Source organism: Microtus oregoni, unplaced genomic scaffold (genome assembly GCF_018167655.1).
Source record: "Microtus oregoni isolate MIOR12 unplaced genomic scaffold, Mior012 000049F_ref0000343, whole genome shotgun sequence".
In the NCBI taxonomy this organism is placed as follows: domain Eukaryota; kingdom Metazoa; phylum Chordata; class Mammalia; order Rodentia; family Cricetidae; genus Microtus; species Microtus oregoni.
The window spans coordinates 14802006-14817118 of NW_024543223.1; the positions used below are offsets into that span (position 1 = coordinate 14802006).

At 34.4% G+C, this 15113-nt stretch overlaps 1 protein-coding gene across 6 annotated transcripts in view; it reads right to left on the bottom strand.

Moving 5' to 3' along the window:
* Lcorl (ligand dependent nuclear receptor corepressor like) overlaps positions 1 to 15113 on the bottom strand; it is a 158366-nt gene that overhangs the window by 33011 nt on the left and 110242 nt on the right. For 2 of the 6 annotated variants that reach the window (XM_041636493.1, XM_041636489.1), the window contains exon 6: positions 7327 to 7420. In XM_041636493.1, coding sequence (XP_041492427.1) covers positions 7327 to 7420 — 94 coding nt within the window. Of the gene's footprint in view, positions 1 to 1796; positions 6065 to 7326; positions 7445 to 15113 lie in introns of those variants that run through there. The other 4 variants (XM_041636491.1, XM_041636490.1, XM_041636492.1 and 1 more) reach the window with 4 other exon arrangements.

Consider the following 15113-nt stretch of genomic DNA (forward strand, 5'->3'; position numbering starts at 1 on the left):
AATTTCAAATGCTGGAAAATGCCCCACCACAGAAACTAATACATATCTGACTTTAACTAAAACCCAGGATTGCTTATCAACAATATAAAAGCCTATATTTTTAATTCAATACCAGCAGTAAGAAGAATAAAATATATTAAAGGAATTCTGTTTCAGAAAAGTATCCATTTTAATGAAACATCACCAAACTCTGTGGGAACAGCCCTTCTCTCCTAACCCAATGTGCCTGTCATTTGTTCCTAGTCTGAAAAAAAAATGTTACTTAGGGTTGTAATTGGGATAAACTACTTACAACTGACTCAATTGAAGAATGTGTTTTTTTTTAAATAAACACTATGTTCGTGGTATTAAAAATTAAAGGGGTTTGTTTTAAAATAGCAGTGAAATCAATATTTTTATATTACTACCTGACACTGAAATAACTTTCTCTATAGCTATTACGCAAGAATTTACTGAGTTTTATACAATTATGTTGTTTGAGTACTAAAAAATACCGAAGCAAGTTCTGAGCATGTGATCAAAATTTCACTGAAAAAATTATCATATTTTACAAATGTTTTAGTGAGACTAGCAACATGTTCTGACATACAGAAGCAAACAAAGTGAAAATAAACCAAAGTAAGCAAAGACCTTAAAGTTCAGTGCTGCCTCTAAACAAAAGAAGATATATAGCCCCAGTATTGGTCCCTTCTGTAAATATTTTTTAAATCTACTTTTATATTGCAGAGTGTACAATGATAAGAAATAACTCAAGATTCAATGTAAAAGTTTTAAAAAATGTAGAGCAACGGTAACAGCAAATGATAGTTACCAAATATTAGAAAATTATATCCTTTTCCAGCAAGTCAAATTTATGATTTCAGACAAGCAAAAGAAAAGTCAACACACCCTAAGTAGATTCAAACAGGTTCTGAAATAATGCTAAGGCTTGCTAAGCATACTTATTAAGTAGTAATAAGTGGAGTGCTTACAAACTTTTAGAGTATGTTTTATGTAATTACAATATATCCTTTTAGCAGTTCCTAAAATGCTGCTAATGAAATGACTTGTACAGAAGCAGTGAGGAGATGGGAGAGTGTGTGCCGATTAGCATGTCCAAAGCCCAGGGTGCAATTCCGAATATAAAAATAAATAAGCCCTGTCAAAATGTAAATGATCAAAAAGCAGCAAATGCTAAGTAATATAAAAACGTTATAATTTCAATTTGTTAATCTCATAAAATTATGAAAACCACTGGCGTCTATATGACTTTTCTGATCTTCCAAGGAAATCTTTATTTTAAAGGAAGAGTTTTCCTATTCAGTTTGCTAGTTTTTATACTGGAAGTTGAAAAATATCAGTGGTCACTGATACTCACTTAGCAATATGAACAAGAGATTAGTACAAATATATTCAGATATTAGATTTTATCTTATATATCCTGGTGGATAACTACATTAATAAATTACAGAATTTTAAAATAGTCTTATTTGGTTTCAAGGCTTTTTTCCCTCTGTTTTGTTCCACCTTAGAATCTCAAAGAAAAATGTAATGAGTGAACAGGCATATGTGTGAATCTCCAATCCAGAATTTATTCTCAAGTAATTATGTAAAATTCTTAAAATTGTGATTTTGAGACAGAGTATCAGAATGTAGCTTTGGCTGGTCTGGACCTCACTATGAACACTAAACTGGCCTAGAACTCACAGTGATCCACCAGTCTCTGGCTCCTAAATGCTGAGATTAAAGGCCATCTTAGTCTAACTGGTTTTCATGTTTTTTTTTCTAGGTTCAATTCTTTCTAATTCTTTCCTGTTCCTTGTAAGTCCAAACATCTCATTTCTGTTACTCTGCCCCCTTTCTGTTAGAAATTTGTTGTGACAATTTTTTTGAGAGTCAATTTCTAATACAGTTAAAAAACAGAAACCAAAAACTCCTCACAGGGAATCAAAGAATTCAGTGTAGTCAAGTTTTACTTTTCTTTTCTTTTACTGAATGAGTAAATTAACCACACACCGACAGTGTTGTAAATTTAAGTGCAAAAGCATTGAAGTGCTTTACTACAAATTACAACCTAGAAACACGTTAACTGAACAATTAAAATTCATACAATCAGATTTAGATATATAACAACACAAAGTAGGAACAAAATTACAGTACATGTACAACACAAGACAGATACATGAATTCATTAGAAAATATTGTAATAAATAATTCATGAATTATAGTGCAATTGATTTATGCATAAATATAACTAATTGCCTAACAATCAGTTTATATTAACAAAATCTGTCAAAATCAAGGCAGCCACAGAGTTTTACTAAATTACCGCGACAATGAAAATACTGCAATTAAAAACAAACACAAGTATCTGCACTGTAAACAACTAAAAAAAATCAGTCTCACTAAAGTCAGTATACAGTTTAATATAAAATTGTCATCAGCTACCAGAAATGCTTTAAACAACTTTACTGAGCAGTAGTTTTCTAAAAACAGAGGCACTGTTTTTTTTCTTTTCCTTCTTTTTTATTTTAAATATAAAATACTTGAGGAACATTCAAATAAGTAGAAAGCACATAAGGGTTGCTTTCATGTTCATTAAAAGTCAGCTGAAACTGTACTTTTCAGAATCTGTCAATTAAAGTAGTAACTGGTAACTAAATTTATAAAGTACTTTGAAAGTATAACATAAAGGATATCTTAATAGAATCAGTGGGGAGAGGGGAACCCATAAACTTCCCTGCCTTTCTTAGTTTGTATAATCAAAAAGTCAACTCAGTAATACAAACATTATGTTTCTTTTAAAAGTTATGGGTTGATCATTACCTATAAACTATCAAAAAATATTTAATTTACTATTTGACCAAAAATAAATAATACAAGTACGAAAATGCTGCAAATTAACTATAATATTACCTATAAAACTACTGATCACTGTGAAGTCAATAGCAAAATGATCCCTGATATATGAATCCTGTAAAGTTTTTGGTCAGGTCATCTTTTAAATGATATAAAAGTGTTCTGTAAGTTTCCCTTTACTATAAACTTCTCAATCAATTTATCAATGTAAATATAGTGTGAGGAATAAAAAAGGTTAATACAATATAAAGATTATGTAATGCATTCGAGCTCCCAAAGTTTTGCAAGCAAAATTCTGTATAAAGAGGTCAAGAAAATTGTTTCTGAAGCATTTACTTTTTAAGTTTGTTTTTCAATGGGAATAGGGGGAAATATAATAAATAATCCATGTTCCGGTCCTCACAAAATATGGCTTAATTCTTTAAAAATAAAGATGACCCTGACAAATGCTGTCTTATAATCTATTATGTATATTTTCTTGAGGGAAGAAAAAGATGAGGAGGATTCATATCCTAGTATGCAGGTAACATTAACAGCTGAACATGTTCAATACAGATCTCAGAGACCAAGTGATTACCTGGTTATATATTTTTTTATTTTTTAGTTTCTTTCAATATATGTAAGCAGTTTTAAAGTTTAGTAGCTGAACAATCACATATTCATGTGATTATTAAACACACACAAACACAAGTGTAAAACACAAGTATTTGAAAAGGTGCACTCATTTTTTAAATTCAGCTGTAAGAATTCCTTTTGGACTTAGAAAAAGTGGCTTAGGAAAATGACCAGAACCTGAATTCTAACAGAGAAAAGGGGCACTGCGGAGGATTCTCATCTATAAAGCAAATCTCCATTCTTTACATGGAGGTACATGCTTTTTACTACCAAAACTCATACTCCATAAACCCACATGAATACTCTGATCCATATTTTTAAAACTGTTTTATAAAAATTACTGGTCTCATATGAGTAGTAAAAGTTAAAATGCACTGCCCAGCTTTTAACTATCCAATTAGTAAAGAGTTTACATTACTGAATGTTCAAAACAGCTTCAGTGTTATATATCTGTAAATCTATTCAAGACCCTGAACAAACTGCAAATTTGGTTATTAGCAAAATGATAATGTATCACCCACCAAAATGAAATCTGTAATTCATTTTGATAAACTGAAAATGTTTTGAAATGTCACAGCAGCAAATATATTAAAGTTACACTGAGGTTTTTCAATAGGAGTGTGTCACAATCCTTAAAGTAGTCATAACATCAACTAACCAGCACATTTAACCAAAATGACCATTCTCAAGCTTGTTCTGTGCACATTATAAACATGCTCTAAGTTGCATTCCAACTTTCTTTTCTAACCTTACACATTAGCTTATTTTTCAAATGAAAAACAAAATTAAATTACTTTAATAATTAAATTTAAATTACTTTTTGTTTTTAGTAATCCATCTTATATTAAAGGATTCTATAGCTGCTGGGGTTAACTATGTCAGTTTTTAAAATTTAAATTATATACTTATAACCCCAACTTCCTGCTAAATCAACAATTAAATGATAAATATTAAATTTTACTATACATATCCTTTAAGGTTTTCTCTTCTATCCTGGTGGATGCACTCCAGTGCATTTTGTATTTCATAGAATGCACTGCAGTATATTAATACTGTATCTATTAGTCACTCTTGGTGCAGAGAGAACTATTTAACTTTGATGGGTTCTTTGACATACTCACAGTACTTGTAGTATGTTACACAAAAGTGTTCACAAACTATTAATATTATATTTCCATTATAAGATGGCTCAACTGAATGGCTAGAATGTTCTTTTACCAATAAAAATGTATCACTTGACAATTACTTGTTTTCCCACATTTTATGCTATTGACTACTAAAGAAAACCTGAATCTTTTTTCACCTATTTATACAAGGATTAAATACAAACTATCAGAATTAATAAGCAACTCTATAATTCTGTCCACAGTGAAAACCCTGAATAAAACTTTTTCAAAAGGCATGTAAGTGGTTTTTGAACTGTAAAATTTCATGTCTCCTGTCAGAGTGAGCATTTGTAATTTCCATGTGTGTATATAGATACACACATACATACACACACACACACACTCACACACACACCTGTGCACACACACCTGTGCACACACACGCACGCACACACAGACATTCTCTAACAGTAATCTACACAGGCTTGCTGCTGTTTCTGCAGCTGCCAGTCCCTGAATCTGTCATATATAACCCAGTGTCTGGTAATCGTAGTTTCTTCTTCGGAGGAGTCTTCAGTGTTCCAGATCTTTCCTTTACCTTGTATTCTAAAGTGCTGTGAGGTACCCCATAAATTCCTTGTGCTTTGGAAACACTCATTTTTCCACTCATTACCATTGCAATGGCCTCTTCCATTATTTCATGATCATACTGCCGATAGCGGCCACGTTTTTTCCTGGGCTGCTTATTATCTTTCCGGTCTAATCCATCTTCAGTGTTCTCAGAGGTTCCATCAATTGTTCCATTTTTAGAATTAAGACACAAAGGAGAGAGGTCCCCATGTAGAAAGTAAGAGTCAACACTTGAGTGAGTTACAGGCCCAGAACATTCTATTTTGTTCTGTTTAGGGAGTATATTTTTCAGTTTTTGGAGAGCTGATCCTTCAAGGACTGAAGAGGTTTTGGAAACTTGATACATGACATCCAGCAGACCAGAACCATCAGGCTGTGATTTTGAAACTGAATTTACTCGTAGCTGAGGAATTTTTAACTGTACAGGAGGATTTGAAGTTTCATATTGAAGGCTTTCATTTTTTTCTTTAAACTGAGTAACCATTTTCTGTAGAGTTAACTGATGGAGGTAACTGGAAGCTGTTGGGAATTTTAATTCTGAGGTTTCAAGTAGGTTGAGTTTACTTTTTTCTGTGCGCTCTGCTTGAGCTCTTGCCCACAAGGCTACCTTTTGCAGCACAGCACAAGTTTCTTTACTGTCTTTATATGAGTAACTATCATTGAAATCTCGAGTTTTGTTTTTAAAAGATGCAGGCTTCCCTGCTGGTAAGGCTTCTAAGTGGAGAAGTAAAGTTTTTTGAGGTATGCCATAAAGTATGCCTGCTTTATTTATGTCCAGTGCTCCAGACTGAATGTCTTTCAAAGCTTTTGAGAGCAAACCATCTGCAAACTCAGCACTTCTTTCCACATAGTCCTCTCTGTTTCTGTGTAGTCTCCTGGATGGATGGAATGAAACGATGGTAAACTGATGTATGAGAGACTCTCACACAGCTATGGAAGGGGAGGGTCCACTCCTTTATTTTACTCCTTGCTTAGGTAACATCACTGCTTATGTATGACAGATTAGGTCTGTGGAATGTAGTAGTTACTCCATATCAAAGCAAACGCTACAGTCCTGGTAGGACAATGTGTCAATGATACGGTGGCCTCAATGGGCAGACCTTCCAAGAACATAAAATCCTAACTGAGTATTTGTAAAAATATTCTCATGATGTTGCTTTTCCTCTGAAAGCTGCTTGCAGAGCAACACTTATAATTTTTATTTACAATTAGAGTTCCATTATAAAAATACCCAAATCCTCAAGGAGTTTTTGTTAGTAGAAACGTGACGTTACCGCTAAACAAGTAATAAAAGAGTCAACCCATTTAAAGGGAATTTGCAGCACCAAGAGAACTCCCAAACACACATCTCAGTTCCACAGACTCTTTCCTCTGCATAGAACTGAAAATTTCAACAAAGACGTATATGAATAATTCCATTTGAGAATGTTACTCTATTTCAAATGCAATTCTGTAATCTTCTAAAGCCTGTTACACTTGTGACTCCAGCTCTATTACAGCCTTAGTTGAAATAAATTTATCTCAGATTTAATTGGGACAAAAAAGATTTCTATGCAGTTAATGAGAAGATGCAAAAGTTACAAAAAACCCCCCAAAATCCAACAGAACAGCATTTCACTAGTAATTGTTTATTTAAATTAATTTAGTGACAGTTTTAAAGACATGAAAGGGCTTTTTTGTGGTGATTACTAGATAAATATTAAGTTGCTGCCACCACACTAAAGCAAAAACTGTAAATATATATGCTAGTTTTAGAATTAGTAACTACAGCACTTTTAGAAATAGTTCATTCTTTTAAAAATCTAAATATTAAAGTTACATATTTCCCTTTAAATTGCCTCCTGAGTATTTCAAGTTATCTCACTTGTCCTGCTTCTTAGTTTGTGTCCCATGATTAAATTGATAGTTCATTTTAGTAACATGAATTAAAGTTTGGTGATTGTTCTGATAACTTTTCTTTAACAGAAAGAAAAAAGAAAGAGAAAGGACAAATGAAAATATGAGAGAGACAAACTTATGAGTGACAAAAATTCTGAAGGGAAACTATGTCAGTCCTACTCAGCACAGTATTAAGTATTTTCTGCAAGAAGGTATTTATATTGACATTGAATTATAATTCCTAGGTAATATTGCTTACCCAGCAACTGCATTTTCAGAAGAAGGATCACATATGGACGACTCTTCAGATTTTATGCTGGTTTTCTTTGTAGAGAGATCTAACACTCCATCCCCTATAATTATTGCAAGAGAAAAAACTTTATATTTTCAATAGAACACCAGCCCTTACATTTTACTATCTTATTTTGCTGATGTATTAATGCTATAAATCAACACCTATCTGATCTAGTTTTAGGAATAGGACATGACTGGGAAGGTGCTACATAAGGAAAAAGGAGAGGAGAGCTGGTACTGCCAGGTGGTAAGGAGACATAACAAACACATGATTTGCGTAAAATCAAATTTTGGTCACTTTCCCACGATTCTGCAGTGCTAAGTCAACTTGACAGTTCATCCTTGATTGTTTTCCCAAGGCTGGCACTTTGGGAAATCAAAAGCAATGCAAGGATGTGTTATGAATGAGAACTGAATAATTACTTATCTACTACTTTAAACTGCTGAAATGTTACAAGAGTTGAATCTGTGCCGACATTATACTAAGACTAGATAAGCTACACATAACAATATAGAAAAAACTAGGAAAGCCAATGGAAACAACTTTTCAGTATTTTTTTATTAAAATATAGTTATTACAGATATAATAGTGAGTTTTCACAAATAAAAAACTTAAATGATTCAGAAATTGTTTAAGGACAAGGCCAGCACAGAATGCATGATTAACTTAAAATCCAATAAGAAATAAGGCCAAGAAGACACATCTTTCTTTTTCCTCAAAAACTGAAAAATTAAGCCTTTGGAAAGGAATCATGGAGGGAAAAAAATACCAGTTTAAAAGTATACCAAAAACCTAACAAGGTCAATCCTCATATTTAATTGTCTGGGGACATATAAAGATGGATGGATAAAACACCTTATTCATAGCCTCCTCTGGAGAAATAATCATGTACTGAGTGCTCATAATGTACACAGCAACATGGCAGAATGGCAGCACGAAAAGAAAAAAGGAAGAGAAAGAAAATCATGCAAAATGCCCATTCTCATGGTGCTCAGTAAAAGTAAAACAATCCTGGCTGCACAATGCTACCGCCGATGACAACAGTGCTGTCTAGGGAGGCACTGCAGAACAAGTTCATAAAATAATGGAGCTTGGGTTGAGCAGGTCACGCACATGTGTTCACATATTCACATACATCTTTTATTTATTTTTTAAAACAAAGATTTACTACCTAGAAAAGGCTAATCTGGAACTTACTGACTAGCCCAGACTGACCTCTAACTTGTGATCTCCTGTCTTAGTACTAGGATTATAGCTGTTGAGAACCACACCCAGGTGTAGGACTGCTATTTATTAATAGGATTCTGAGCAAGGTAAGATTGAGAACAATCAAGCAGATGTGCTGGAGAAGGCTCTAGATGGGATGGTATCTATAGAAGGACCACCATATAAAATTGCTTCAAGTAGAGTAACACCAGAAGAGGTAAGATCAGAAATGTAGCAGAAGTCATACAGGATCACATGGCCATGATTTCAATTCTGAAGGAGACAGGAAGCCACTGGAAGAGTCCAGCAATCTGACAAGATTTTATCTTTATAAAGCATCAATGCTGTGTGGAGACATGACCACAAAGGCCTGGTCAACAGGGAACTCCATGTGGAAAGCTCTATGCTGTTTCTCATCTCTAAGGCTCCACAATTTAGTTGTTTTCTTTCTCCTATTCTTCTCCCCTCATAGTCACAGATTCCTCCCAAATCTTAGGCATCGCCCGGCCAGCTGAGACATAATCTGGACTTAGTGGACTATCATCACGCTAGGTTTCCATGACAGCATTGCTTATATGCATTAGTCACCTTCTAGCTGCTGCAGTTACATAGCCAGCACATCTATTTTATTCAGTAATACATCACTCTGTCTGCAAGAGTGCCTGATCCAAGTGTTCAGAGTATATTTGCTAAATAAAAACCTGAAAAATTGGAAGAAACTTAGTGTTGAGTTATAGGTTAGAACACTTAGAAGTGTAAGGAGGGAGACAAAGTTTCTGCTACATAAAAGTTATTTCAAGTATCTTGGTCAGTTTACTAATTTAGCCCAATATGCTCCGTTTTCACCAAACCTTGTTATTTCTCATGCATCTAATCATTTGTATTTAGTTAAGGATACTACACCTATCAAACATCAATAGAGCATTCCCTCTGTCTAGAAAGGTGAAAATTATTCCTAGTATTGTCTGAACTGGCAAAGAACAGTGGATAAGGAGGACAGCTTAGGAGACAGAATATTTCCTTGATCCTAGGAATAATTCATAAATTGTCAAATGGTGGATCCATCTACTGGTATTTCTCTTTCATGTGTTACATATCTAAAGTACTAAAGACTAATTTAGTAAATAAGAACTATGTATTCACTATGCTTTCATGACGATATACTTGATGAAGAATGCTTCATTATCTCTAATATATTATACTTTGCTTTTCCTTCACCTGTTAGTATTCATGCACAATTTTCCTTCTTAGCAACTACGATGATGTAAGCAACATACCGTGTATCACTTCATGTTTAAGTTATAAGGACCTTCTCAAACTTATACCTGCAAGTCGAAGTGCTAGACAATGGGCCATGTGCACATTTAACATTAGTAGGTATTTCAAATAGTCATAATTAAAAACAGTACATTCAGCATACAATTTATGTGAAAAGAATAGAAAACTACTTTCCATTGAATGCATAAATTGATGGTATCAACAATTAGTCAAATAAAAGATTTCAAAAGATCTTAACTATATTTCTAGACATGTATTTACTCCTTATGAGAAAGCAAATTAGAAATACATATGAGCCAATAGTACATTAATTAATTTTAGGTGTCAGCACACAGTTATTAAGCTGTATTTTTCTGTCTGTTTTAAAACTGCCCTCAAGATAAAACAACACTCTTCATTTACTAGTTGCAGACTGGCATTTAACATTACAACTTAACATCCTGTAAGCAAACCCTAATGCAAAATATTCAGAATGCAGGTAACTAACTTTTAAATAATATATAATTAATTGTACATACAGTACTAGCAGAGATAAATTCAAAAGTGGACTGATATTTGAAAATTTAAGCTATGACCATAGTGAATAATTTCCTTGGCATAATACTTTATCAAGCCTTCTGACCAAAAATTAAAAACTGTTTATAAAATGTCCTCACCTTGCAAATTATTGACAAAAAATTCTTCACAACACAAAATTTTCTACTCTTCAAAAGTCATGTTCTTTTTCATTTCTGATTAGATTTGTTACTCTGAACTCAGTTATATGGTATTCCACTAGCCTTCCTAATTTCCACCCATCTTTCAGCATCATCTCCTACTTAGTTGCATTTAACAAGTTCACAGAATCTTATGTATATCAATTCTATACTATGTCACTTTCTTATAATTTGCCTGGTCTAAAACCATCAATCCATTAGGGTCTGAGGGGTAAGCTGGGTTAGAGTCTATTTAAGCTTTATAGTTAAAGAGATTTTCTCATATTTGCTTCTTAAAATAATGATACAAAAATGGTAGTAATTCAATAATTATTACCTTAACCTATCACTGGCTTACTCAAGTCTGTATATTACACACAGCACATATAACCAGCACACAGAATTATATACAGTAGATTCTTACTGACTAATGGATAGTACTGAGATCAGTGACCTTTGTTCACTGAATCAGTAATGATCATCTAGGAAAGAGTGTTAGCAGCTTCACCAAAAGAGCTAAAAGTGACTTTTAATCAATTCCTTTATTGGCTGGATTCTAAAAATCTTAAAGAGTTACTTCAGAAATGTCAAGATAACCATTACCGTTAAATTGAATATGAATATTAAGTGAGAAAAACATCTGTTAACTTCTCAGAATATTATTGGTCTGTAGTTACTATATAATGCAAATCAGGAAGTTCAGTCATACTCCACTATCGACATGAGTTCAAAAGTCGTTGAAGCTACATTATCTATCATGAATATTAAATATATAAAACAAATGATGACTCGTTTCATGAAGGACAGTGAATACAGATGAAAAGGCAACTATTTTATATTGTCTGGACAGAGAAAAACTATTTAAATTAAATTCCAGCAAAATGTTAAAGTTATCACTAGTAATGAAATTGTCATAATCACTGCTTGACACAAAGTGATGCCAGTATCATTAAAAATCCTTTAGGCCATCTTCATCTTACCTCTCTGGCCATTCTTTAACTATCTCTTCAAACAGGACCCTTCCTCCCCTCTTCACCCAACACATTGTTTAGTAAGTCTTTAGCCCTTTTATTATTTTACTCTTAGGGGAAGTCTTATGGTTTCAGCTGTTAACCATGGGTATTTAACTGATAGCCAGAAAATATTTGTAGCTTCATAAAATCAAAGATAGGTAAAGCTACAATTCTTTTCTATGATGGGAAGTACACAAAAGTGCCTTTGCTGGGTTTGACTGAATGGTCAAGGGACTTGAAGAAGCATGACTGGAAAATTGGTGAGAAAGACATGTGAGTACATGGAAACTACATGGAAAGACCTCTTTAAATGGACAAAGGACATGAGGTTATTTCGATCCCATGTAAATGCTTATTAAAAGGTTCCTTTAGCAGAGGAATTCAATAGTCAAGTAGACAGCATGACCCATTCTGTGCAGTCAGCATTTCTCTGCTCATCCCTATTTGTTACTGCACAAGGGCCATGAACAAAATGGCTACGCTGGAGTGATGGCTTGACAAGATGGACTTTCACTTGACAAGGCTGGCCTGACTACAGCCGCTGAGTGCCAAATCATCAAGCAGCAGAGACCAACACTGAGCCCCTAATTTGGTGCCATTCCCTGTCAGTGACATGGTGGTAGGTTAACTAAATCAGACTACTTCCTTCATGAAGAGGGTAATGCTGTGTCCTTACAGGAGTAGATGTTTATTCTGGTTATGGATTTTTCTGCATATAATGCTTCTGCCCAAACTACCATCCATTCACACAATACTCCACACAGCATCACTTTTAACAAAGGAACTCATTTCATAGTCAGAAAAATATGACAGTATACCCAATGTCATGAACTCCACTGGTCATACCATGCTCCCCACGATCTTAAAGCAGTTAGCTTGATAGAATAGTGAAGCTGCCTTTTAAGCATTTCCAGCATAAATAGGTGGCAATAGCTGGAGTGCTGGGAAAATTTATCTAGAAGGCAGTATATGCTTGGAATCAGTGTCTGTTTATGGTACTGTTTATTCTATAGCTAGGATTAACAGGTACAAGAATCAAGGGGTGGAAACTAGGAGCTACCACTCACTATCACTGCTAGTGACTGACTAGGAAAACTTTTGATTCCTGTTCCTGTTCCCTTATACTTTACTGGCTTACAAGTTTTGGTTCTAGAGAAGGGAGTACTTCTATTAGGAGACACATTAAACTTTATACTGAGCTGGTTATTTTGGACTCTGATGCTCTTAACAGATGGATAAAAAAGGAACAACATGGACTAGAGAAACTGACTAGTGATTAAGAGCACTAGCTGTTCTTGTAAGACCTGGGTTCAGTTCCCAGCACCCACATGGTGGCTGAAAATCATCAGTAACTCAAGTTCCAGAGACTCTGATGCCCACTTCTGGCTTCTGCAGGCAATGCAAACATATAGTAACAGATATACATGCAGGCCAAAAACCTACACAATAAAGAAATCTTTAAAAAGGAGGAGGAAAGCAAAAAGAAAGAGAGAGAGGTATGGATGGAGGAAAAGAAGGAAGGACAGACAGACAGAAAGAGAAGAAAAAAAAGGTGTTAGAAGGGGTGACTAATCCAGACTACCAAAGAGCAATTGGAAGTAGGGAAGATTACATCTGTAGTGTATGAGATTCTCTAGGGTGTCTCTTGGTGCTACCATATGATTAGAGCCAATGGGTAACTACAACAACACAATCTAGGCTGGATGACAAAGGGCACAGACTCTTCAGGAATGAAAATATGGGTCACTGCTCCAGTGAAAGAACTAACACCTGCTGAGGTGCTTGCTGAGGGTGGAGGAAATACAGAATGGGTGTTTATAAAGTTATAAATCCATTTACAGAATAGTAGTTATAAATATCAGATGAGGCCACACAAACCACTGCAGAATCAAGTCATATGATCATTTCTGTCTTACTTTATTAAGAACATGTTTGTGCACAAATACACATCTATTAAAATAGTATGTTTTCTTTTCTCTATTTACCATAGAAGGTAATATTGATTGAGGTTAAGATCACCAGTTGATGTAAATGTACATTATTATATTTAAGTTATGAGAAGCTAAAAGACTAATCATTGTTTGGTGTTTATTTATGATGAGTTTTCTTTCTTTTCTTCCTTTCAAACAGGTCTCATATAGTCCAGACCGGCCCTGAACTTCTGAACTTCCTGTCTCTACCTTCTAATTGTTGAGAATATGAATGTATGTAGTATCTTACTGTATTCAATTTGCTGAAATTTATTTAGGATTTTGAACTTAATGTTTAAGTTTCATTTTTCCTTCATTTTTGCCATCCTTTCTTATTTGCAACTCTAAGTTTGTCATATAACAAGGCTCATGTTCTAGCCTGTAGAATGCTAAATTGCTTCTGTAAAATGAGAGGAGATATAAAATATAGACATCAAATGAAAATTAAAAAAATAACTTGTGCTTACAATGTACAAAAGTCAAAGTACAGATACATATTTTTAAGCCTTATATTGCAGCTTTATTTTACTCTTCTACTAGACTAAAAACTTAATATTGCTTATAAATATAACTAACATAGTCTAAAATTAGGGACCAAATAAGGGGTATTACTTCTCTGCTTCAATATTGAGGGATCTCACACACAGTCATGATGTGGGAGTCCCCTCTGTGTGCTGTGATTACCACTGATGAATAAAGAAACTGCTTGGCCTATTGATAGGGGAGAACTTAGGTAGGTGGGGAGGACAAGACTGAATTCTGGGAGAAAGAAAGATGGAGTTAGAGGGACGCCATGGATCCACTGCCGGAGATAGACGTGCCAAAACTTTGCTGGTAGGCCACAACCTCGTGGTGATACACAGATTAATGAAAATGGGTTAAATTAAGATGTAAGAGCTAGCCAGTAAGAAGCTAGAGCTAATGGGCCATGCAGTGATTTAATTAATACAGTTTCTGTGTGATTATTTCAGTTCTGGGTAGTTGGGATGAACAAGTGGCCCCTCCTGCAACACTGTTGTCTCCTCTAAACAATGACCATGATATGCTCACCCTTAAAGTCCTAAGGCCAATACATTCTAAGGTCACTTCAACAATACCTTTCTTTTTACAGCTACAAGAAGTAACATGATCCCTAAACCATGCTGATAAAAGCTGTTTGTTCTCTCACCTCCAGATAAGCTGTTTATTTGGTATCCCCCCCACACTGTCTTTCTTCTGTGAAGTCACAGATACAGGACACATGAACCCTTCTTTATATAAATACAGCATGGTATAAATGAAAACGTATTGCTGTTATGCTTAGTTATGTGAGTGTAGTGTATTTATCACAGGCACAACTTCCCCTTTCTCAGTTACATCATAAAAAACTGGATGAAGGGGGACCTGAAGAGATGGCTTAGCAGTTTCAAGCATCTGATGCTCTAAAGAGGACCTAGTTTGGGTCTCAATAACGACATAATGGCTTACAACCATCTGTAGCTATAGTTCCAGAGAATCCAATACTCTCTTCTGACTTCTGAAGTCACATGGCATGCATGTGGTACACTGACATACATGTAGAGAAAACATTCATACATATAAAAAAAAAC